Below are 26512 nucleotides of genomic sequence, written 5' to 3'. Positions count from 1 at the left end.
AACAGCTATTGAAGTACATTACGTTAATAATTCTATTGACTAGTGTCTTGGTATCTTAACACTAACATTAAATACGATTACTTTCTGCTATCGATGGATAAATACGCGATTAATGTATTAATTCAGGAATCCGGCCCCCCTGCAGTAAATCGTTTTCTCATATCCACCCCCGAAGACTGGATAAGTTACCCGACCCCTGTCTTACCCTATGGTTGTTATAACAACCTGGATTTGATCCGGTAATAGCACATACAATTATAACTTTAATTAGTCGAGAGGTCTAATAGTGAATTCCCAACCCGAAACCGGACTTACACCATTTACCCATTGTTTTTACTACAGTCCTTAAAATAGGGCCGCCAGACCCAGGCATTTTTTTGAAAGGGGCGCCGGAGAGTACAGGTTAAGAACCCTTGATCTATACCTAAAGCACAGGCAAACGAATTACTTAAATTATAGCTTGTTAGGTTTTTAGTTTCGTGATACCGTCGGTAATTAATACAATTCATGTTTTGTATGACACGGAATTAATTCGGATCGAGGTAAGCGCGTTGGAAATGACTTTCATACAAAACAAGCTCAATGGCTAACGCTCTCCTCTGTATTCGAATGTTGTCAATGCATACTTCATGTATTCGGATTCATTTCGAAAAGGTTAAACATTCAACTGCGACAGATACGAATTGTCATACTCAACTTATTTTTATAACAAGTAGTTATTTAGGTCACAACGACGAAGGTACAGAATAATGTATGTGTCTCTAAATAGTCGTGTATACTCTATATTACAATATTGCAAAACCGTTGCTTGGTTGGTTATAAAGCTACTCCGCATACCTTTCTCCATTCGCGTTTGACAGCTACCTTGTTCCCATATGAACTCTCCTGTTAAATAAAATCAACACTCTGCGTAAGACACACAAATCCTGTCACTCACAATAATAGTTCATACTAACGACAACTAATACGCGACTTGATGAGTTGAAAACACTGTAGCCTATACCAGAACCTGTGATCCTACAAAATTCAGTTATCGTAATATTAAATTTCCGTGGGAGTATTTTGAAGCATGATTTTTGTGTGGATAAACTAATACCGACAACCATGATATACACCTACACGAAGAATGTGGTGTTTCAGGTTTAGCGCGACGGATAACATTCATGTACATGGTCCTAAAATTATCATTTTACACTCACGTCGGCATTTTTGTGAAACAAAAGCCATAGCCACTGGTTGACAGATCTGTCAATGTAATCGGAGTCATCTCTACAAAAGAGTAGGCCTAGCTATGTATTCGACTCATAACTTACAAACCTAACACACAAAACAAGTTACTTTACTAAGGGAACGTAGAGAGTTATCTGATGATTGTCCTCGCGTCAAAACGACCAGAAGACAGTTTCGTTTGAAAAAAATGTTGAGTATCATTTACACACTCGCGATAAATCGTACAACAGTATGTAGTACAGTATTTATGTTGTGTTAATTGAACTGGTGAACAACGTGAAAGTGTTTCTTGAGCGTCAAGTCCCTATGTGGATTAAAGCATACATCAAAGCGTCACAGTCACAACGTAATTTAAACCACGAATGTATTACCTTTATTTTATCACAAGCTTTCACGATGTTGAATATTTAATTTTCTTCACCAACCCTGAAGCACAAGTGTGCAATCCATCATTTTCATCGAACACATAACTCAATAAGAGTAATTACTCGTTGAAACCAATATTATGATTTTGTTGAACAGCTACAGTTAATAATTATTTTTATTGATATCAATATGACATCAATATCATTGAGACCTGTTTATGATTTTAGTGTGTATGGCATAGCAGGAACCCATATAAAAATTGTGCCGATTTGACAAAATGCATAAAGAGTTGAGATATTTCGATTCTATTTGCATGTGGTATTCTATGAAGTTTCATAGAACGAGGTATACAACGCGATTTCCTAAAAGGTCCATCTCTTTTGCGTTGCTTTAGACCGAACGCGTAATATACACATTTGCATTTGGATAATGATCTCGTTTCATCACATGAACAATATGTTCAGTGTTCACCCACGCGATAAAGCAAATCAGTACTCTGCATAAGACGTGCAAATCCTTCTCACACTCATAATAGTATATTACCGGCAACTATACTCGGCGATATACTGCAGGTTTCGATGTGATCAGCAGACCAATAATAGATCGCGCATAGCACTCACATCAGAGCAATAATTGGCTTCAGGTGTTTGGTGGGTACGCCGTTTTCATTACGATGAAGCATGTGAACCGAATTCCAGTCGTTATAGTTGGTGACCGAGCGGTAAAATATGGTTGTGTGTGATCTCTCTGTGTCTCTCTCTGTGTGTGTGTACGACTGTGAAGCTACAATCTACGATATCATCCCCGTGCTTCACTTGTTAGGATTCGTGCTTAGCATTTTCGAGACGCATTACGACTGAATTAGCAATCTCTCTTGTTTTACACACCGGTATATGCTTGTGTTGCAATAATGATCATTGGATGATCATGATCAAGCTTCGAAAATGGATGAACACGTGTTTTTGAGTTTATGTTAACAACTCACGAGTGTGCACTTGTCAGTTAGTGTACTCACACGTCAATAATAGAGATTTTTTGCGGCGCAGGGAAGATGTTGTTAACTCTTTATAAACCAATTCACATGGCATACAATCCTTACCGCTTCGAACTCGGAAAGTCAATTTGGTAAACTCAATCACCAGATCCCGATAATCACCTGAAGCAATAAACCAAAACCGACGAACGAATAAATATATAACTTCAGCTATGCCTACATGTCGATACACCGTCAATACGAAAAGTTACAATGTGTGTGATGTTACAAATTCCGCGTGTTCCACTGTGGCTCAGCTCATTCATACAAAGTATTTGAAGAAATTGTTGCTTGTGCAGTTATGGTGGGAAAACTGGATGTAAATAAAGCTTGATAGATTCTACCTCGTTCTGGAAGTCTATCATCATGTATGCTTGAGGTCACCGACATTAATACGAAACAATTGTAATTGTACAAATGTTTTACAGTCGATAGTTTACTGTCTGTAATATTCACACAACAAGGTTGCAGCCCAAGCGATTACCGCATTGCCATGAGAGTTAATTATGATTTCACCGATGTTGTGCAACATAATATATTGAAAATTAATTTTCACGGGGCTCCAACCTTGCATCGCGAGATCAATAGAATCGATTTGGTAAATTCAATCTTACGAATAGATGGCGGAAGACTTGTAGATCTACAACGCAAACAGTCATATTTCTCCATCTTGATACATCGTTATTCGAGTAAATTTAACAGTGATGCTATCGATACAGTGTTTCTGTGGGATGAAGACTAAAATCGTGTTAACCCCCGCCAGAGAGCGCTGTCTCGTATTTTCACACAATGCATAATTATAAATCGTGTCATCAAAAGATTTGGTCTAGTTCATCCAGCTGCATTTCGAGATAGGTCATCCCCCACATATCTATCGAGCGACGTTGGTTTCAGTTAATGATATCAACGGGGGATCATGACAATAAGTTATTCCGTACACCGTTTTCTTTGGCCTCACACTGTAGTGCTAAAACACAGGCACGATGCATCTGTACAGATTCTGAAGTCAAGAAAGCGCACCTTGGTGTTATTTGATTTGGATTTCACGCCCGATGAGCCTACCGTTCGAGCTGTGCATTGGAATGACAATTGTATCGTTGATGTCTACGACAGAGAGATTTATCAATTTGTCGGTGTTGTGAATATTCAACGAAAATCAGGGTGCATTATTATTCATGGTTCCCATATTTGACTGTGTCCATCTTGAGCTGTTCACTGTATCGATAGCATCACTGTTAAATTTACTCGAATAACGATGTATCAAGATGGAGAAATATGACTGTTTGCGTTGTAGATCTACAAGTCTTCCGCCATCTATTCGTAAGATTGAATTTACCAAATCGATTCTATTGATCTCGCGATGCAAGGTTGGAGCCCCGTGAAAATTAATTTTCAATATATTATGTTGCACAACATCGGTGAAATCATAATTAACTCTCATGGCAATGCGGTAATCGCTTGGGCTGCAACCTTGTTGTGTGAATATTACAGACAGTAAACTATCGACTGTAAAACATTTGTACAATTACAATTGTTTCGTATTAATGTCGGTGACCTCAAGCATACATGATGATAGACTTCCAGAACGAGGTAGAATCTATCAAGCTTTATTTACATCCAGTTTTCCCACCATAACTGCACAAGCAACAATTTCTTCAAATACTTTGTATGAATGAGCTGAGCCACAGTGGAACACGCGGAATTTGTAACATCACACACATTGTAACTTTTCGTATTGACGGTGTATCGACATGTAGGCATAGCTGAAGTTATATATTTATTCGTTCGTCGGTTTTGGTTTATTGCTTCAGGTGATTATCGGGATCTGGTGATTGAGTTTACCAAATTGACTTTCCGAGTTCGAAGCGGTAAGGATTGTATGCCATGTGAATTGGTTTATAAAGAGTTAACAACATCTTCCCTGCGCCGCAAAAAATCTCTATTATTGACGTGTGAGTACACTAACTGACAAGTGCACACTCGTGAGTTGTTAACATAAACTCAAAAACACGTGTTCATCCATTTTCGAAGCTTGATCATGATCATCCAATGATCATTATTGCAACACAAGCATATACCGGTGTGTAAAACAAGAGAGATTGCTAATTCAGTCGTAATGCGTCTCGAAAATGCTAAGCACGAATCCTAACAAGTGAAGCACGGGGATGATATCGTAGATTGTAGCTTCACAGTCGTACACACACACAGAGAGAGACACAGAGAGATCACACACAACCATATTTTACCGCTCGGTCACCAACTATAACGACTGGAATTCGGTTCACATGCTTCATCGTAATGAAAACGGCGTACCCACCAAACACCTGAAGCCAATTATTGCTCTGATGTGAGTGCTATGCGCGATCTATTATTGGTCTGCTGATCACATCGAAACCTGCAGTATATCGCCGAGTATAGTTGCCGGTAATATACTATTATGAGTGTGAGAAGGATTTGCACGTCTTATGCAGAGTACTGATTTGCTTTATCGCGTGGGTGAACACTGAACATATTGTTCATGTGATGAAACGAGATCATTATCCAAATGCAAATGTGTATATTACGCGTTCGGTCTAAAGCAACGCAAAAGAGATGGACCTTTTAGGAAATCGCGTTGTATACCTCGTTCTATGAAACTTCATAGAATACCACATGCAAATAGAATCGAAATATCTCAACTCTTTATGCATTTTGTCAAATCGGCACAATTTTTATATGGGTTCCTGCTATGCCATACACACTAAAATCATAAACAGGTCTCAATGATATTGATGTCATATTGATATCAATAAAAATAATTATTAACTGTAGCTGTTCAACAAAATCATAATATTGGTTTCAACGAGTAATTACTCTTATTGAGTTATGTGTTCGATGAAAATGATGGATTGCACACTTGTGCTTCAGGGTTGGTGAAGAAAATTAAATATTCAACATCGTGAAAGCTTGTGATAAAATAAAGGTAATACATTCGTGGTTTAAATTACGTTGTGACTGTGACGCTTTGATGTATGCTTTAATCCACATAGGGACTTGACGCTCAAGAAACACTTTCACGTTGTTCACCAGTTCAATTAACACAACATAAATACTGTACTACATACTGTTGTACGATTTATCGCGAGTGTGTAAATGATACTCAACATTTTTTTCAAACGAAACTGTCTTCTGGTCGTTTTGACGCGAGGACAATCATCAGATAACTCTCTACGTTCCCTTAGTAAAGTAACTTGTTTTGTGTGTTAGGTTTGTAAGTTATGAGTCGAATACATAGCTAGGCCTACTCTTTTGTAGAGATGACTCCGATTACATTGACAGATCTGTCAACCAGTGGCTATGGCTTTTGTTTCACAAAAATGCCGACTTGAGTGTAAAATGATAATTTTAGGACCATGTACATGAATGTTATCCGTCGCGCTAAACCTGAAACACCACATTCTTCGTGTAGGTGTATATCATGGTTGTCGGTATTAGTTTATCCACACAAAAATCATGCTTCAAAATACTCCCATGGAAATTTAATATTACGATAACTGAATTTTGTAGGATCACAGGTTCTGGTATAGGCTACAGTGTTTTCAACTCATCAAGTCGCGTATTAGTTGTCGTTAGTATGAACTATTATTGTGAGTGACAGGATTTGTGTGTCTTACGCAGAGTGTTGATTTTATTTAACAGGAGAGTTCATATGGGAACAAGGTAGCTGTCAAACGCGAATGGAGAAAGGTATGCGGAGTAGCTTTATAACCAACCAAGCAACGGTTTTGCAATATTGTAATATAGAGTATACACGACTATTTAGAGACACATACATTATTCTGTACCTTCGTCGTTGTGACCTAAATAACTACTTGTTATAAAAATAAGTTGAGTATGACAATTCGTATCTGTCGCAGTTGAATGTTTAACCTTTTCGAAATGAATCCGAATACATGAAGTATGCATTGACAACATTCGAATACAGAGGAGAGCGTTAGCCATTGAGCTTGTTTTGTATGAAAGTCATTTCCAACGCGCTTACCTCGATCCGAATTAATTCCGTGTCATACAAAACATGAATTGTATTAATTACCGACGGTATCACGAAACTAAAAACCTAACAAGCTATAATTTAAGTAATTCGTTTGCCTGTGCTTTAGGTATAGATCAAGGGTTCTTAACCTGTACTCTCCGGCGCCCCTTTCAAAAAAATGCCTGGGTCTGGCGGCCCTATTTTAAGGACTGTAGTAAAAACAATGGGTAAATGGTGTAAGTCCGGTTTCGGGTTGGGAATTCACTATTAGACCTCTCGACTAATTAAAGTTATAATTGTATGTGCTATTACCGGATCAAATCCAGGTTGTTATAACAACCATAGGGTAAGACAGGGGTCGGGTAACTTATCCAGTCTTCGGGGGTGGATATGAGAAAACGATTTACTGCAGGGGGGCCGGATTCCTGAATTAATACATTAATCGCGTATTTATCCATCGATAGCAGAAAGTAATCGTATTTAATGTTAGTGTTAAGATACCAAGACACTAGTCAATAGAATTATTAACGTAATGTACTTCAATAGCTGTTGAAGTCAATCAGACATCTGTGGTCGATCAAAGTTGTGGACAAGTTCTTTGAACTCTGGCTGCATGTTAGACGCACAAATCCTTAGTAAAGACTGTACGTGAGCATAAGTAAGATTGGAACGTCTTGTTAATGTTTATGATCGAAAATGTTTCACGCAAATCCATGCGGATTTGTGTAGCGGGGCACATTGTCATGCAAGACAGGTATCTGTCAGTGGCGAGTTAGCGCAGTGGTATAATCCGCGGCTACAACACCAGTGGGTGCGGGTTCGAGCCCCGACCTAGGTCGACTTCTGAATTTCGATACCTAAGTGTTGGAGGTTTACCTAGGCTCCTCCTCGCCACCACATCCGTGTCAGCGGTGTCTTACAAAAGCCTAGAGGTTGGCCGTGGTATAAGTCGGCAGTTACGGAAAATAAGAATAATATCGGCCTGGTGTAAATGACCATCGTAGTCGACAAACACCACGGATACCCCAAAACAAACAAATCAGGTATCTGTCCGCGGAGCGCTCAAAATCACGTCGCGGGGCGGATCCAACAAGTTGCTAAACTAATCGAATTAGTGTTACGAAATCAAGTTCTTTTAATGATTCGAATTTTGTGAAGTTAATTATTTTCGTAGATAAAATGGAAAAAGTATGTGTCGGTGGATCGAGAACACATTAACCGGATTTTGGAGTAGTCGATATTACGATTTATTTGATGTTCGGCATTCTACATATAACTCAAGTCTATCCGACTAGGCTCAACGTTGCAAACATATTTCTATTGGCTTTCGTGGTGATCAAAGTGTCTTTTAAAACTTTAGCACGCTGGGTAGAGAGGATGTAACGAAATTAAGTATTAATCAATCAGTGGTATGCAAAATCAAGTTAATAATTTATTTCGACCAAAATTTTTATGTACCTTTGATATCTTGTAAATAACTGTTTAATATGAAGATGGTAGTGTGGGATAAGCATTTGCGTTATGGGAGTGAGTAAAACGGACCTTGAATTTGATCTGACCAAAATCAACCTCACGTCACACAAAAACCTCAATTATATTATAAGTGTAATATCGAATAAATTCCTATTGTGTTATATGATTTTCGATATCGAAAAAATAACAACACAGCGATTAATAATTTATGTTGGTCGGTGCTTTAGGTGTTGATTGATGAATTAGAGTATAAGTGATATTTTGGATATGCGCACTAAGTTGAAAACTGCCCTGCTTCTGTGTATCGCTGAATTTAGCTATGTGTGGGTAAATTGGTAGTAATTCAATCACAACTCAAATTCATATTAACCGAAAAATACCTTTCGGTGATTTGGATCTTGTGAAAATATTTGGTTCCATTACTGCGAGTGAACAGTGATACAAAACACCAGATTACCAGATTCACCATATTACGGTGTACAATTCCGATTTCTTTGATGTTCCTAGTTCAACATATAAAACAATAACTTTACCCAACTAGTTTAAGCATAATCCCAACTTTGTGAAATCGCTGTATCTCGCCATATTTTACATTGAGCGTGTTGGATGGTGCTGCGAATGGACTCAAGCACGATTCAAGCCACCATATGTCATATCTCACACGCTTCGAATAGTGATCATACGAACCGATGCACATTGCGATGTAACGACGCTATGAGTATCTGTTTAGCTTCCCGTCACAAGTACCGATAATATGACTTGTGTGAGTTGGTGCATTCGACCTTCACTACAATGTAAGATGTGGTACACATTGAATCATTTTAATTGAGTACTGATCGGATCGTTGAATCTCGTGTTGCGAATAAATTGGGTAATATGTAATCCGTAAAGAATTTGCTCGCATTACGATATCTTACATTATAATACATGGATTCACTTGCGACAAAATATATCTCAATCTATCATTGGTCAGACATTCGCATCTCGTATACTCAATATACAACATGTTAATCTCAAAGTCACAATGTTGGATGTAATGAACATTTTATCAATCGCTTTTGCGTCTTTGCGATGATGGAAGTGTTTGTGATAAATCTGTAGACCCTGAATTTTACATTGGGAACGTTATATAGTACGAAAGAAATCAAGCAATATCCAACCCGCGACATGCAAAACCGGCCACACGCTATATGCTCGCGCAACTTTTATTTTATCGTACATACAACGGTTAAGTTAGACGGGAAGGTATAACTGGATATAACACATGGCGATCTGTCAGTAATTGGCCTTGTTAGGTTTTGTAAGATGTCGATATTTCGGATGCAATGGCGATAGCATTTTCCAATACTCAATTTTGACACGGGTAAAACAGATCACTGATTGAGTTGAGTTTCAAATCATTTTGTGAATTTTTTGACCCCTTGATACTGCAGTTTCAACTTTAGCCTTGATTATTGTAAACGATTAGGTTTGTGAAATATTAGCTGATAATCACATTATACCATTCTGAAATACAGCATCACGATATCTTGCAATATAACACTTGGATTCGCTTGACAGAAAATTAATTCACGCAATCTGTCATAGATCAGATATTCAAAAATCTGCTAGGATTTACCCAAGCTCAATCGCGACACGACAATAATCAGGTAGTTATGATCACGTTGACGCAAGCGCTCGATAGGCTGTTTCAAAAATCTATACGTGACATACACACGTGAAACAATATCCACATTCATGGCTTTCCTACAGCAGTGATTCGATACACTCGATAGGATAGTTGGGTGCTGAACGATTGTAATCGGTGTGTCTTGTGTATACGCTCACGGATTGCTTCTAGTCCAACCTGTTCCACGGGAAGCAATTCGCGTAGTGATTTCAGTGGACAGGATACCATAGTCATTTGTCTCCGCAGAATATGTAGGTTACTTCGCATTAAAACACCTGTTTTCAAAATCGATCGCGGGAAGCGCACAATGACGCTTTTTCGAAGCTCCGTAGGTCGATTTTCGACTGCTAGCTACCTCAAAATGCACCGTTTCTGACTTCCGAAATGCAACATTCTGGTTTCCGGTATTTTACCTCTCGCCAGCGGGCAATTACACTACTACTCACGCGCGAATCGTTTTTTCTATGCACATCACTAAAATAATTCAATCTCGAGTGGCCGATCTGAAATCACACTCATGATCCGAATTATGTCAATCTCGTTTAGGATTTCTGCGATGTTTAGCGGATGAAACCTTTCAAACTGCGTGGGCTGATAGTTTGATGGCATGGAAGGTTACGACTGTGGATGAGAGATTTTTAAATATGAAATTCAGACAAAATACTAGGAAATAATGACGAATGGGTTGTAAATCGCGCGCAGCGCGAAAAATTTTTTCAGTTGAGCTCAGTTTCGGGCCCCCTTTCAGTTGCTTTCACGCCCCCAAGTGGGGTGCGCCCTCAGTTTGAGAACCACTGCCTAAGAATTATCATGGTGAAATATGCTAAGAAAAAGTTAATTCAAGAGCCTGCATTAATTCTATATTTGGTACGCATTTTATTAATATATTTAATAAGGTTCTTTAGACTCTCGCGGGCCGCACAGAACGGTGTGGCGGGCCGTAGTTTGCCCACCCCTGGTCTAACCGAACTCAGAGCTTTGTCTCTATTACCATGCCTTCCAATCTCGCAAATGTTGTTTGCGTGAAAGCAATTGTCAGCGGTCAGGCTCTTCTCGAGAGTGGCTACGTCTTCCAAAACGGCAATGCTCATCAGATCTTTCGTCTGTTTTGACTGTGCGGTCAGTGGATCAGGCCATACAGTGTCTAGAACAAATTTCACCCCGAATGAATTTTTAATGCTTGATATTAATCCAGGGTACTGTCGCTTCCGTTGGGTAAGATCGAAAGCCACCCAATTTTTGACGGCTAACCAAAGCAAGCCAACGTCACTCGTGGAAGTCCGTATGTAGAAACCAAAATCCTTTCCGTTCAGATTCAAAAACTCATCCGTCAGGATCAAAATTTCAGATTTGCTCGCAATGAAGACATCCACTTTCTGGGCTTTCGTAGATAGGCGGCGAGTTTCAAACGCGATCCTGCTTCTGAAACAATTTCCAACCGAAATATTCGTGGACAGAAATTCTAAACACAATTCGACGAGGCGATCCAGAATGAACTCCTCGGACGCCGACAAAATATCGAACACAGTATCCACCGTGACAGACGCTTGGCCTTTATACATAAATTCAATGCAGCGCAGGACTGCGATGGCTTTGAAATCTTTTAATCGTATCACACCATCTTTCATGCAGTTATTATCGCCCTTAACTAGGGCTGGGCAAAATCGAGTACCTGAGTGATTCGATTCTGAATCACGTAAAATGCTTCGAGTCGAGTCGAGTAATCGAGTATAACTCATTATGACGTCATATAAGAATATTATTTGTCAAAGTTCAAATATGTACCTTTTAAGCGACCACAAAGAATATAATGCCTGTTATCCATCATATTAAGGATACTTTGTTATTTTTTTTCGACCATACCGATTTCATTGCACTTAGTGAGAGTGACAATATTGTGGCATGATCATGACTTAGGAAATGTGCTATTTCCAGTAACCTTCGTAGCTTTGTACTTCATGTTTCGTATGCTACGATACGGCCAATCAAGGTTTCAAGGCTTCAACAGTGAAATTAGCATAACTCGTTGATCGTTGATAAACTCCTCGTTGATAAATCAACTTTCAGTGGTGAGGAGCGTATAATTTCAGTACTCGAAAAAATCGTCTTTTACTACTCGACTCGAATCATTAAAATTAATACTCGATTCAGATTCGAGTACTCGAATCATTGTGCCCAGCCCTACCCTTAACGAGTTCGTAAAAGTAATTGGACGCGGAGACCAACACAATTCGGTGGACGGGAAAACTTTTGCCATCGGCCTGGATTGTCAAGTCACAGATCTCTTTCCAGGCTCTAAGCGAAAACATAGTCGTATTCAGTTCTTTTAGATAGGTATTCTCAGCGATTGATTCTCTGCCACCTTGGGTGGTGTGAGTACTGCCCGTCTCTACGGACGCCATAATCTAATCAGCTAAGGAAAGTTGATAAAACTGCAATAAAATGTGATATAGCGTGTAATAACGAAGCAGTGTGAGACTATTTAACGCGGCATTTCGATAGAACATTATTCATAGAGCAAATGCCTGTAATCCATTGAACAGACGAGCCCTATTTATTACGAGCACATTCAAACACCGACAGAATTTCAGGATATCCTCGACTAGTTTGCTCACCATCTTTCGAGACGTTAATTAATCATGAAAAATATGGAGCATTTGCAGGCAACACCGAGCAACATAGCTCAATCAAAATCGGTTACACGACTCGGTTTTATCAGTGCAGACAAAATAAGATGCTAGAGCAGGGGTGGAAAACCTTTTTGCTATTCACGACCGCATTTCGATTACTTACGTAGCCTACGGTCACATTCCAGCGCATATAGCCGTAATGAACTAACTGGACGCCAAATACCCATGTTAAACTGTCGATGTCATTTCCGGTGAACTCCGGACTAATCTACTTCTTATATTGCAAAGGACGGCACTATAGTATAAACTCGAAAAATGAAACGTCATCGATTCGCACATTGCGCGAAGAAAATTTAATGACTTAATAAAATCAACAGTCCATCCTCAAGATTACCGGACCACGACTGACCTATCGATCTCGCTTCCCATGGCATGCCGCCCTATTCTTGTCGCTTTCTTTTTCTATACTGTCTTCTTTACTTTCATTCAGTGCGCATGCCTCCTCTTTACATCGCCCAGGCTCTAGGCCAAGGTGGGTGTCTGATTCCATAGACAAATACAAGTCGCTTCGACATCTTCCTGTCTATTCATTGTATCGCATTTTTGTGGTGTATTGAACTGATAAAATTGCTAATAAACCAATGATGATGATGATGAACTCGGAAATTCGGGAGTCAAATAACTTGGCATGTCGACGCAGTGGCGTAGCAGCCACCTGGCGGTTCTGGCTCTGCGCCAGGGGCGGCAGGCTCCAAGGGGGCGGCAAAATGAGGCTGCACAATGAGAGAGATGCCTGCATCATCGTGATGGTTTGAAGACGGAGATGCGATAAGGACTTTATAGTAAGGTCATCTAGTCTGCACCCCGTTTTTTTTCTCCTCCGTGATTGCTGGGCGTCTAGCGGGATAACCGCGGATACCAGTTTTCGAGTCTTCGGTCTGACCCGGCCGGGGATCGGACCCACAACCTACCGATCAAGAAGCCGGACGCATCACCATTACACTATCTCGCGCGGCGTGTAGACAGCCGGCTAAAAGAAGAGTGCTTGGTAGTCCTATAGCTGGCGTCCCGTCAGCTAAAATTTAATCAAACAGGTCTCAATCGAAAGCTAGTGTCGCGCTGATTCCGAAAACACGAATTAATATGTTAACATGGCGATGGAATCACTCCGAAATAGCCGTCACGGCCGATTGTTCGGAGAGTTCGCAGAAAAAGGAGAATGTCTGGCGAACAAACAGAAGATGCTGGCCTCAGTGTTGTTGAAGAATTTAGACGATGCATGTTTCAAGCATAGGACAGATTTAAACTTGAAGCTGAAACTAGGTTTACCGGCATTCACCACTTAAATGATATATTTGGATTTTTGAATTCCCACGCGCTGCTGCAAAGCGAAAGTCACAATTTATTCACCAGCGCTTTTAGAAGCACTTATGACGAGGTGGACTTTTTGGAGTTAGCTGCGAAAATTGTCATGCCTTATACCTCGAATTAGGGATCATATAAAGCAGAAGATTGCTAGCTTTTCGTACAAACCAATATGAGGCCTCTAGGACAGGGGTTCTCAACCTGGGGGGCGCGTCCCCGTTGGGGGGGCGTGAAAGCATCTTACGAGGGGGCGCGAAGAATCGATCAAATGAATTTTTTTCGCGCTATGCGCGATTTACCTCCAATTCACGCGTGTTTCTCTATATATAGACCCAGTTTCTTATTTTTGAATTCTCTCATCAACAGTCATAACCTTCCATGCCATCAAACAATCTGTTAGGGTTGCTAGCATCCCGGTTGGATCTTGTAATATGACGATACGAGGGCGCGGAATTTTTCTCAATCCTAAAGAGGGGCGTGTCTAAAAAAAAGTTGCGAACCACTGCTCTAGGACGAACACAAATTAAGTTATAATCATATGAAGTTGTTCAACTTGAGATTTTAAAAGGGTTAAGAGGCTGGTGCGGAGCAGTGAAACCACGTTTGATCGTAGTGCAACAACGTTTGATGTTTTACAGTGGTTGTTTAATGCAAAGCTACTTGATTCGACACCGTATTTATGCTCGTGTCTGAAACTTTATCTGAACATTGGTGTTTCAGCTGCGAGCTGTGTGAGGAGCTTCTCAAAGCTCAAACTGATTAAGTCTTATATATTTAGTTCTGTCATGATTCATGAATAATGATCGGCTATCAGCTCCATCCATTCTGTCTATAGAAAGAGACTACGTTCAAAAACTTGAATTTGAGGATATTATCGCTGCTTTTGCTTTGAGGCGGCCATTGATTTTCTATTTGTACAATACATTCGTTCGCTATTTCTTGTTTTTATTATTTTTGGCGTCATTAACGTCGAGACGGTGAAGCTGAGAAGCGGCATATTATTTGTAATTATTCCTATTGACAAGATTACTTGAACATCAATCTATGTCGAAATTTGATGAGGTCTACCTAGGGGGCGGCATTTTCAAGAGAGCCAGGGGCGGCAGCACATGCTGCTACGCCAGTGTGTCGACGGCCGCCATCACATACTAATTGAATTTCGTGTCGACGGCCGCACAAATTTTATTCTACGGCCACAGGTTGGCCACTCCTGTGCTAGAGTCATAGAGTAATTTTCATATAAGCAACGAGTCAAGTCCTAGTCGACGTCTGGGCACAACGAATCGAGCCGTGTCATGGGCTCATCACAACCCTGACTAACGATGGAATAGGTTACGGCTTAAAACAGTGCGTCAAAATGATTTCCACGCCAACATCGTCTATGACATGGATCGGGAACTTACGGCTATTTTGATGAGATTCCCATCCTTTTTGGATGTCGGAGCCGCATTTCAAACTCCAGAGTACGTACGGAGCCGCATGAAAACACTCGAGTATATAGGCTACTTATACCAGTAATTTAAAGGTAGCTATATAGCCTACCTCTGGATCTCACCATCCAGCTAATTCAAAAGCATGCACAATGCACATGCACAATATGCACATGCACATTGCACATAGACTTCAATACATCCTATATCGGTTATTTTAGCATTTATAGACGCAGATTTGCGAATGCTATGTATTGAAATAAACTCACAATGCATATCATTACTACAACATAATATTTTGTCGTTATGTGAAAGCTCTTCAGTTTTCATACATTCCAGCACTAATAAACTAGTTTGCCGGGGATTATAGCATCCGCGGCAATAATTTATTCTTCCGTCATTTTGATATTAGTAAAATTGTGTCGAAGTCTACTCTTCACAGAGACCATATATAAAGGTATATCACCAGCAGAACTCAATATATGTCATCCTTTCTGACAGGTATTCATCCATGCGTTTGGCGCTAGTCTGCAAGAATTCTCTTTCCAGGTTTTCAGAAGCGGCCTTGGGCGGCTTTAGACATAACTAATATCCCTCGTTTTAGCATTCATGTACAGAAATTGACTATAACTATTCGTAGAAACAAACAACAACAACTGTCGTCTATTATATTTTTGGGCTTATTTAGAGGTCAACCAGAGCCGCGAGAAGGCTACCTTTACCTTGGAGCCGCGTTTGGGAATCACTGATTTTGACGATATGATATAGCGTCTTCGAATCCACACTTAATTCGTATCGCATTCGTCAATATTGCTAATTTTCATTACTGCCAGAATAATTACACTATGAATACCACAAAGAAACGGTATCTACAGGTTAATTAGGGTAACTGCACTGGACAAAATACACCAATCGATTTCGTTACCAAGTTGCTGTTTTGCCAGCAACTAATAGAACTATCGAATTTGCCGTACCCGACAACGCGCGCCTTGAAATATTGGATTGCGCGAAGCGTTGATTTATAAGAGAGAAAAAGCAAACATGGCGACACCTTATGACAATGCAGTTGTCAAATCCACATTGTCTTGTGTCTTCCTGTTCATGTGCGAGAAATGAACTCCTTTAGCAGTGAGATTACCAATCACAAATTCGAATTACAAATACATTCAATTCAGCCATATTCATGATTGTTAGACAGCTTGCTGTCACCGTCGCTAAATGTAACTAGCAAATTTAACCAAATGGCTCACCCTAACGACGCGATTTTGTTCGGCCCGCGACAGCCTCTCAACTAAATTGCTGTTAAGCGGGAGAACATCAAAAGGTGGTTAGTGAAAGTGCTCAACTTTTTTCTAGTATACATCTGCCTGTTCCCGAGAAGAAAACACGTCAAATTGATCGACTTACTTTAGACATTTCACAAATCAAATTATAATTAGATTACCGGCATTTCGCTGTAAGTAGTGTAACTATATAGGACCAGAATTATCTAGTTGTCCAAGTCTGCTTGGTGATTCGATTCCATGTCGAGTATTAAGCTTCGAGTCGATTTGGTTTTCGTGCATAACTCAGCGCGACATCATTCACATAGAAAAAAATTGATATACAAGCGTAAACAATATGGATCCATAGCAAGCGTACATTAATAATAAATCATTTCGCAATGCACATTTCATCACATGTTAGATTGAGGCGCCATACTGTCTGCAACCTGTTTTCAACAATCGCGAATGCGATTCGATCTATCTATGAAACTAGGAACGCGCTGCTTGATTCTGTCTTGGAAGCAGTGAGATATGGGTCCGACGTATACAGGTCTATCGAAGTGGCACGAGAAGGGTTATATCACTTTGCGGTCCACGGATGGATCCAGTTTATCTAATATTTACGAACACCGTCGATAGGCAAAATTCCTACAGAATTTGAGAGGTAAATCTTCAATATCAAAATGTTACAATGTGGAGTAGGGCTCGTCAAAAATGACTTTTTTTCTCAAATCGTACTGGCTACTTGATAAAATTGTTAGGTTACCTAGTTTAAGCCTACACACAAAATTGGGTTCAATTCCAGCCAGTAACCGCTTTGCTACAGGAGAAGAAAGTTTCTATTTATTATATAAAGATAGATAATAAAAAATTTGAAAATTTTCTGTTCACCCCATGAAAGTGTTGGGCTGTCTATAGAAACTATGCTCATTTTTTTGTATGTGCCCGACGTGGGCGTTTATTTCTAAAAGGACTTATTGCAATACAAGATATTTCAAATATACATGGTCATAAAAACAGTTGTGAAATGACAATAAAATATCATCGGCACAATATAAATTCATTCCTTCGCAGGTTCACTTCTGCTTCTGTTTCGGATTCATCGTCTTCTTCGTCATCATCATCACTCGGATCATCGTCATCAGATTCATCATCGGCCGAGTCCTCTCCTTCAGATTCATCGTCGTCGGGATCATCTCCAGCCGGGACGTCGTCGTCAGGATCATTTCCGGCTCGTGTCTCGTTTTCTCGATCGGACTCGGGTCCGTCTTCGCTTCCATCAAGGTAAGTTTGGATGCGCGTTATCCATTCGTCGGCCTTTTCCTTCAAGGAGATCATCTCTCTCGATTGAATTCTTCTTTTGATTTTCTTCAATATTTTCTTCGTCATGTTTAGTGTCCAGCTTTCTGTTTCATTCTGCCATTTGTTTTCGATGTCCAGTTTTTGTTTTGTTTTTAAAATTTTATTTTTGAATATTGTGATCGTCAGCATTTTTAGGCTGCTACCGTTGTCTTTATTTTCAAGGATCTGTTCTTCTTTCAGTTTACCTATTTTCAGGATTCTTGCAACCTTGCTTAAAACCCGAGTCGACACCTGGCATTTTGCAAAAACATGCTTGACATTGTCTGTCGCATGTCTGCAAAAATTGCATTCGTACTTCTCTCTTTTCGCCTGACCTGGCGACAAGAGGTTTCTTTTCTCCTTTCTTTCTCCAAAGTTATATGCGTTCATCGCAATTCTGTAGTTGTTAACTTTTTCTTTGTTCGTTAGTTTTGGTTCCGCATTTCTGTAAGCGTTGTTGACTTTGTACCATTTATTCTTGTTTTCCACTTCTAATGCGTTCTCGAATTGTTTGTTTACTTCTTTGTATATCAATTTGAAGTTTGCTTCTTCCCATTTCTCTTGATTCCAGTTTATTTTTTGCTGTGATTCTATCAGCTTTTCCCACTCTTTCGCTGGCTTGTCTGCATGTGGGGTACTGTTTGAATAGATTCCTTCATTGAATCTTTTTATTTTTGTACTAATTTGATATATTGCTTCATTCTCCCAAAGTTCGTTCGGTCTTTTTATTTTTGCCAGCCTGCTGATTTTCATTAAATCAGAAGCGGTTATTTTGGAACTTGGGTATGGGACATCTAGTCCTCCTTCATACTTGGATTTTATCAGTTTTTTGCGACTGATCGTTTCCATTGTCTCAGGTACTATCAAGAATCTGAAAAGCATCCTTTCTATTTCCCTGACTATTGTTTTCTGCGGTTGAAAGATCCTGGCAGTGTACAAGAGTTGTGTAACTGCAAGACTGTTAAGTATAAGGATCTTCCCTAGCCACGTCAGGCTTCTTCCTTCGTAGTTTTTAAGGATTCTTCTTATTTTATCTTTTTTCTCGTTCCACATCTCATTTACGTTATTTACTCCATATTTGTAGCCTAATATTTTAACTTGTGTTTTAATGATATTTTTGTTTTTGTATTTGCTTTTCTCTAATTCTTCCTTCGCTTCAGCCGTGACGGGGAGGATTTGCGTCTTTTCTTCGTTGATCTATTGCCCTGTGGCGTTAGAGAATCTTCCAAATTCTCTCATCAGTTCATCTATAGATTCTGATGATTTAACTATCGCAGTTACGTCATCTGCATAGTTCTGTATTTTGGTCTCGTTTTGACCCCATCTTAATCCTTTTATTCTTGGGTTTTTGTTTATCTTTCTGGTCAGTGGCTCTCCACATAGCGTGTACAGGCTCATACTGAGCGGACAGCCCTGCCTTATCCCTCTCTTAATCTCAATCTCCTCCGACGCTTTCCCGTTAATTTCTATTCTCGTTCTTGGTCCTTCGTATAGTTTTTTGATGAGAGTATTGATGTTAACTCCCAACTCTAGTTTGTCTAATACGCTGAACATGAAGCTGTGATCCACCATGTCGAATGCTTTACGCTGATCTATGCTCACTATGTGTAGCTTTTCTTTCTTCCTTTTCGCTATGTCGATGCTGGTTTTTATATTTAGGGCTGCGTCAAATATCGATCTATTTTTTACGGCACATTTTTGCTCTTGTGATATGACCTCTGGCAGTAGGGTAGAGTGGGGTAAAACGCCCCTGTGAGGTAAGACGCCCACCATCGCTATTACCAAACAAAGTGATTGTTGAATGAGTCACAATAGCCTAAAGTATGCCTAATGGTCAGACGGAGCTGTCACCTTAATTTCTGAAGTTGAAAGAGGACTTGGTGAGTTTTATGATAATATATTACTTTTTGACTTGTTTCTTACAAAAATAACCGTAGTATAACTGGATGAAACGTAACTATTGAGGTCGCCGAATGAATATTTCTCATCTTATTTAGGATCCTACTATGTTCGATGTGATTTTAGTGTAATTTCATCGTCAGATACACAAAATAACCACCTTGTTAGTGTTTCGAAAGTAATGGCGGCCTTGTGGCTAAAACGCCCACCCTATACGCAGGGTAAAACGCCGCTAGTGGGCGTTTCACCCCTTGAAGTGATTCGCATTCGTATCATTACCCAGGAGATCAAAATCATGTCATTTGATAAGGAATTTCCAATAATATCCAATACAGTACTGGTAGGTTTTTTTTAAACGGTTATGGTCTGTAAATTAATCACTCTTTTTTTTAAATGGCATGCAAAGACGCGAGATGAGTGTGAAACTCAAACAGGAACTCTGGGGAGTTTGAATAAGAATCAATTAAATGTGTTCACTAATCAGTCTAATCAAAACACTACAATTATTATTTACCTGCAGAACAAAAACATGGTGAGGACTTATAAAAGGAAAACATCCAGGGCGTCATACTCTGAAGAAAACTTGCGCAAAGCTATGGACGCCGTGCAAGGAGGCGCGGCGTTGAAGACAACGGCAATATATTACGGGATACCTCCTAGAACGCTCCGTCGACATACGAATAAAGAAGTATCGAACCCGGGTTCTATTTCACTGGGGAGGTTTAAACCAGACATAAATCTTCAATATGAAAGTGAAATAGTATCGAAGATTAAGGACATGGAAAAGGCCTTATTTGGCTTAACTACGAAGGACGTACGCCGTCTGGCTTATGACTTTGCCACAAAGATGGGAATGAAACATCGGTTTAATGACGACGTTAAAATGGCTGGCAAAGACTGGCTACGTGGTTTCTTATCACGTCATCAAGAATTATCAATTCGAAAGCCGGAAGCTACCAGTATAGCACGGGCAGTGGGATTTAATAAGCCTCAAGTGGAAAAGTTTTACACGGCTTATCGGGGCGTTTTAAACTCACACTGTTACGTGCCAACTCGTATTTGGAATATGGACGAAACCGGAATTACCAATGTCCAAAAGCCTGACAACATCATTGCGACGAAAGGTGCACGGGAAGTTGGGAAAATGACGAGCGGGGAAAGAGGGAAAACGGTCACGATAATTTGCGCAACGATTGCGGCGGGAGCATACATACCCCCTATGATTATATTTCCAAGAAAACGAATGGCGGACGGGCTAATGAGAAATGCACCCATTGGATCAATTGGCCACTGCACTGCAAACGGCTGGACCGATGAAAGAAGTTTCTTAGTTTGGCTAAAACATTTCGTTTCCATTGCAAAACCCACAGTTGATGAAAAACATTTAATCATCTTGGATGGTCATCATAGCCATAAAACCCTTGCTGCAATCGACTATGCCCGTTCGAACGGAATCGAACTTTTGACGTTAATACCACCTCACTGCACCCACAAAATGCAACCACTCGATAAAACGTTTTTTAAATCTTTAAAATCTAGTTATAATTCATCGGTGGACAATTGGATGGTAACAAATCCAGGAAAAAGGGTCCAATTTTTCGATATGGCCGAGATTTTTGCTGTTGCTTACAACAGATGTGCTACGGTAGAGAAATCCGTCAATGGCTTCAGGGCCTGTGGACTTTGACCATTCAATAAAGATATATTCTCGGACGAAGACTTCATCGCGTCCGAAATGACCGATGAGCCAGACCCACATGCCGGAGAAGCTGACAACTGCCAAGATAATTCCTCCACTACCGACCCAAGTATAGTTGAAGTGGGAGGAACCACCAATAATACGGATTGTGAGGTAGTTAAATCAACTACCATTGCTTCGACTTCAAAACATTCAGAGGCAAGGGAAGCTATAGACGAGTTATGTTCGCCGGTTAAATCAGCCACAAAACGAAAAAGATCCAGGAAAGCAGAAAACTCAGAAGTGCTTACGTCATCACCTTATAAAAACGCTCTGCAAAAAAAAAATTAAATCACCGAAGCCGGTTACAAAGAGATCGAAAAAGGAGAAGGTGCCTAAGGATAAATGTCCACCCAAAAACAAAAGAGATGACGAAGAATGGCCTTGCTTGATTTGCGTTGAGCCATTCCGGAATAGTAGGCCCGGGGAAAAATGGATTCAGTGTTTGATTTGCCATTTATGGGCACATCAAGAATGTACGCTTGGAGATCGCCATTTCATTTGTCAAAATTGTGATTCTGAGGACGACGACCTTTCTGACTGACTGTAACACAATATTTGCCTTGGCACGTCTGATTTTAGATTTTTTTAGATAGCTTGTTTTTTGTTCATTACATGTTTGGGTTGCAACATTTGTACAGGATTCAATTTATAGTGGTCTAGTAAGCATGTATAATTGTATACGAATGAAAAAGAAATCCTTAACAGAGTATCAGTGGGTAAATTGTAAGACCTAGTAGGGCAAAACGCCTTCGTGTGCGTTTTGCCCCACCCATGGGGCAAAACGGCATTTTGACGAACATGGATGAATCATGATTTTACTGCTGATAAACGATACATAAGCTTTCCATACATTCATATTGGATAAGGTACGACATCTCGCGTTGATACTATGAAATTTAGACCAACTCGAATAGCATGGAGGATTTTATGGCGTTTCTCCCTTACGATAGGCGTTTTGCCCCACTCTACCCTATGTTGTTTAGTCTTTGTGTAATAATTTTTGTCAAGATCTTGTAGTCCGAATTCAATAGGGTTACCGGTCTGTAATTCTTGATTTGTTTTGGGTTCCCTTTTTTAAAAAGAAGTTTAGCTTTGCCTACGTGCCACGATTCGCAAGTTTGACCATCCCTCAAGGCCCCATTCAGAGTTACTAGCAATTCGTTTTTTATTACATTCCAAAACGACTTATAAAATTCGTAGGGAAGCCCATCTGAGCCTGGCGTGCTTCCGTTACTCATGTTTCTAATCGTTTGGTGCAACTCTTCTAGCGTAATTTCCGAGTTAAGTTCTCTATCTCTACTATTTATCCCGCTGTCATTCATAGTTTCTATGAATTTCGCTCTATCCTCCTTTCTATCCTCCTCTATTACTTCGTGTTTTTTGCTCCATAGTTCTCTATAGAACAACGTCGCTTCTTCAATTATGTGTTCTTTTCCTATTAGCGACTTTCCTTCCTCATTAATTAGTTCCTCTATTCTTGTTGATTTCTGTCTTAGCTTGATCTTATCGAAGAAGTACCTCGTGGGTTTTTCTCCTTGTTCAAGGTCAAGGATTTTGGCTTTTCTACATTCTTGCAGAATTCTATTTTCCTCTCTTTCCCTAATCTTTTTTTGCACTGATGCATATTCCTGTTCAGTTTTTGTTTCCCTCAATTGTTTTTCTAGGTCTCTGTTTATACGTTTTTCAATGTAAGCTTGATTTTTAGCGTGTTTATCACATATTTTTTTGTATTCTATCTTCATTGCGTCCCACCACTCCGCAACATTAAGCCCATTTACATGGTCAAGTCGTCTTGAAGCCAAGTCGTCTTGGAGCGACGTCATGAGACGGCTTGCCAAAGTGATCGAGTTTACATGGTCATGTTTATCGCAGCTCGAGTGATACACAGCACTGTGGGATTCAGCTCGGGAATTTGCTACGGCAGTTGAGATATCCAGAAATACCTTCAACACAATTCTAGAATGACTAAATACGCCGTGTAGGCCTATATATTCTTTCTGACTGTGAGTTGTGCAAGTTATATTGTTGGCTGTACTCGCTTCATAAGATCACGTGCATATTATAAAAGCAGTATCATGTACTGATAGAGCTTTCATATTCACCCATTTGAAATACGTGCCGGTTTCGTGAAATATGAACATGAAATGTTGGTATGTTGCTGTAATCTGGATTCGTTTTCAAGTACCGGTACTGTTCAAGTCGTCTCCAAGCGACTCTGCGGAACGGATTGAGCTCAAGACGGATTGAAGCCGTCTGCCTTTTTCTCTTTTTCAAAAACGAGAGAGTCGGATTGACGAGTCAGCTTCGAAGCTGACCCAAACGGCCATGTAAATGGGCTTATTGTCAAATGTGTCTATTTGCTCTACGTAGATCTCGTGGGCTTGCTTGATGCTCTCCCTTTGCACTTTGTGCTGTAGGTGTTCGGCGTTTAGTTTCCAAAAACCTTTGCCCCATTTCTGTCTTTGGAGGTCTCGGATTTCAATGGCGCACATATGATTATGGTCTGAGATTGCGTTCGTTACATATTTGAAGCTTCTTATATTCTGTTGGATGGTACTTGAGATGTATATGGCGTCTATACGCCTTGCTTGATTGTGTTTAGTCATCGTGTAGATTTCTTTGTCCGGATTCCTGGTTCTATATACGTCGATTATTTTGTTAATTTCAGTGTATCTTTTCCAAATTTTCTCTGCTGGTTTTAATTTGAAGTTCGTTTTGTTTTTCACGTCTTTGATCGATGTTACGATATTCAAGTCTCCACAGAGTATTGAGTTATCATTCCATTTCTCATCTAGCTTTGCGGTTAATTCTTGAAAGAAGTCGGTTTGTAACTTTCCTCTATTAGCTGGCGCATATACGTTCCATATAGTTATCTTCTCAAGATTTTCTTCTGATGCTATTTCGAGTTTTTGTACTCTGTGTGGCATCAGTATTTCATGCTTCAGTGTGTATGTATTCTCGTTCGCTATCTCATTTTTAACCAGTATCATGGTTCCTAAGAAATATAGTGCTGGGGAGTCATCTTGGTTCGTCCACTTTTCTTCTTTATCTAGTGAATTGTTATAGGCTCTATAATTGTGTTTGTTCATCAAGTTCTCTATTTTCTTTGTATCGACTCTATGAACTTCTTGTAGAGCTATTACGTCGAAACTTCTCTCGCTTAATATCTGTTTTATTTCTGATTTCTTCCTAGTTATGCCATTTATGTTGAAGGATAACAATTTTATCTTTAGTATTTTGTTGAATGTATTTGTTGGAGGAAGTTTACTCTTATGGAGTCATTTTGGATTGTAGAAGTTTCCTGGCTTTCCATTGTTTTTTCTGCCTTTTGCTCATTCTTCTCTTGTTTTTCTTCGCTGGGGTTCCTTTCTGATCATATTCAGTAGGATTTTCATCTTCTGACAGCGTCTGCTGTTCATTAGCACTTTCATCTGTGTGCTCCTCTGAGTTCTCTATCTCAGTCTGTACGTTTGCTAGGTCAATGTCATATTCTTGTTCTTGATCTGAATCTGGGCCGTCACTCGATAGTATCAGACCCAGTTCCATTTGTTTTGCACTTTCCCAGCTTGTTCTGACTTTTGTGTCTAGGTCTACGTTATTTGTCTGAGTTGCTCCACCATTCTTTCTCAGACCCTTGATCTCTCTTTGGGTTTCTCCTTCGTTGTTTTTAGGACCTTCATTGTCCTTTAGGATTTCCCCCTTTCTATTTTCCGGACCTTCATTGTCCTTCTGAAATTCTTCGTTTTGACTCATTAGACCTTCCTTGTCCCCTTGGATTTCTCCAATAATGTCTGTCAGACCTTCGTTGTCTGTAACATTGTTAAGTCTTGAGGCTTTTTGGCTTGTATCAGCCTCCTTTTCACCTTCTTTTATTGGACCTTCTTTGTCCGAGTGTGTATTATTGTTTGCGGCGTTTATGCTTCTTCTGTTCTGCTCGCCACCTGCTACCTCTTTCTCATTTATTTTTGGTTCGGCCCTTTTGTTGCTTACCCCTAGCTTAGGGAAGTCAGTATTGAGCGTTGGGCAGTTTTGCCTTTCATGCCCGCTTTCATTGCATTGTTTGCATTTCTTCGGGTTTTTACACCATTTCTGTATGTGGCCCACTTGCAGACATCTGTTGCAGATGGGTTTTTCATTTCTCCTCTTTAGCGGGGGAAAGATTTTGCACCATATTTCTCCGAATTTTAGAAATTTCGGAAGGAGCTCTGGATTATATTTTTCAATTTCAATTTTCCTGAATCCATTCTGTATATTTCTATCTTTGTGGTATGACCTTGTGACTTGAGTCACAGATCCCACCCCTGTTTTTTCTATTTCTTGGGCCACAATATCATCGTCAATTTCTGTAGGCACTGCTCTGAGGCACACAACTTCGGTTGTGTTTCTCGGTAATTTACATATGGCTTGCAGTCCGCTTGCCTGTATTTTACCTTTTGATTTGTTCAAGAACAGTCTTCTTGTGTTTTCATCCCATTCATTTTTGAATGTGATGTTGTAGGACCTCGGTCCGTTTTGGAAAATCGACTGTACGTCTTCCTTCATTTCTTTCAATTGCTCATCCTGAAGGATTTTTTTCAGGAATTCATCCGTGGTTATGTCTTCACGTATTAATACATCTATTGATATGTCCCTTTCGACAGCTTTCTCAAGCTCATTCATCTTTCTTGTTCTGAGTGTATAGGATTGATTTACTCAAATTGGTGACGTCTGAGTACCCGTATTTTATTATAAACACGGCTTTCAATACTTATTTATCCGATACACTTTTTAGTAGTCGTCTTATTGCATTCGCTGGAATCTAGCCTGTAGCGCTCTATTCCAGGCTCTGACCGACAATGCTGCCAATTGTTAACCTCCGCGAGCGAACAATCGGGAGTCTAACTATCGATTGTCTCGTCAAGTCTTAACAATGCCGTCAGTCAGGCCAAGCACTATTTGTTGGTTTCTCACGTTTTTATGTTGTATGGGTTCTATTCTTGATCTTTTTGTTATTTAGATACCTGGGATGTGTTATTTACGCAAAATTCTGTTCAATGATACCCTTTTTCAACAATATTC

At 39.9% G+C, this 26512-nt stretch overlaps 3 protein-coding genes across 3 annotated transcripts in view; 1 reads left to right on the top strand and 2 right to left on the bottom strand.

Moving 5' to 3' along the window:
• The window catches only part of LOC145456533 (nuclear pore complex protein Nup98-Nup96-like), a 130693-nt gene that overhangs the window by 103178 nt on the left and 1003 nt on the right, over positions 1 to 26512 (bottom strand). The gene's annotated exons all lie outside the window — the stretch shown is intronic.
• Positions 16859 to 18899, bottom strand: LOC145456544 (uncharacterized). The gene has a single exon (XM_080334689.1). It carries the CDS (start codon positions 18865 to 18867, stop codon positions 17515 to 17517), a length of 1353 nt encoding a protein of 450 aa, XP_080190815.1. The 5' UTR covers positions 18868 to 18899; the 3' UTR covers positions 16859 to 17514.
• LOC145456547 (uncharacterized) lies at positions 19554 to 22035 on the top strand. The gene is made up of 2 exons (XM_080334692.1): positions 19554 to 19694; positions 20234 to 22035. Exon 2 carries the CDS (start codon positions 20243 to 20245, stop codon positions 21398 to 21400), a length of 1158 nt encoding a protein of 385 aa, XP_080190818.1. The 5' UTR covers positions 19554 to 19694; positions 20234 to 20242; the 3' UTR covers positions 21401 to 22035.

The sequence above is a fragment of the Botryllus schlosseri genome, chromosome 14, assembly GCF_051294905.1.
Source record: "Botryllus schlosseri isolate E-star chromosome 14, Bs_hap1, whole genome shotgun sequence".
Lineage (NCBI taxonomy): Eukaryota > Metazoa > Chordata > Ascidiacea > Stolidobranchia > Styelidae > Botryllus > Botryllus schlosseri.
The sequence above is the reverse complement of the archived record's forward strand: the minus strand, read 5'-3'. Positions and strand labels throughout refer to the sequence as shown.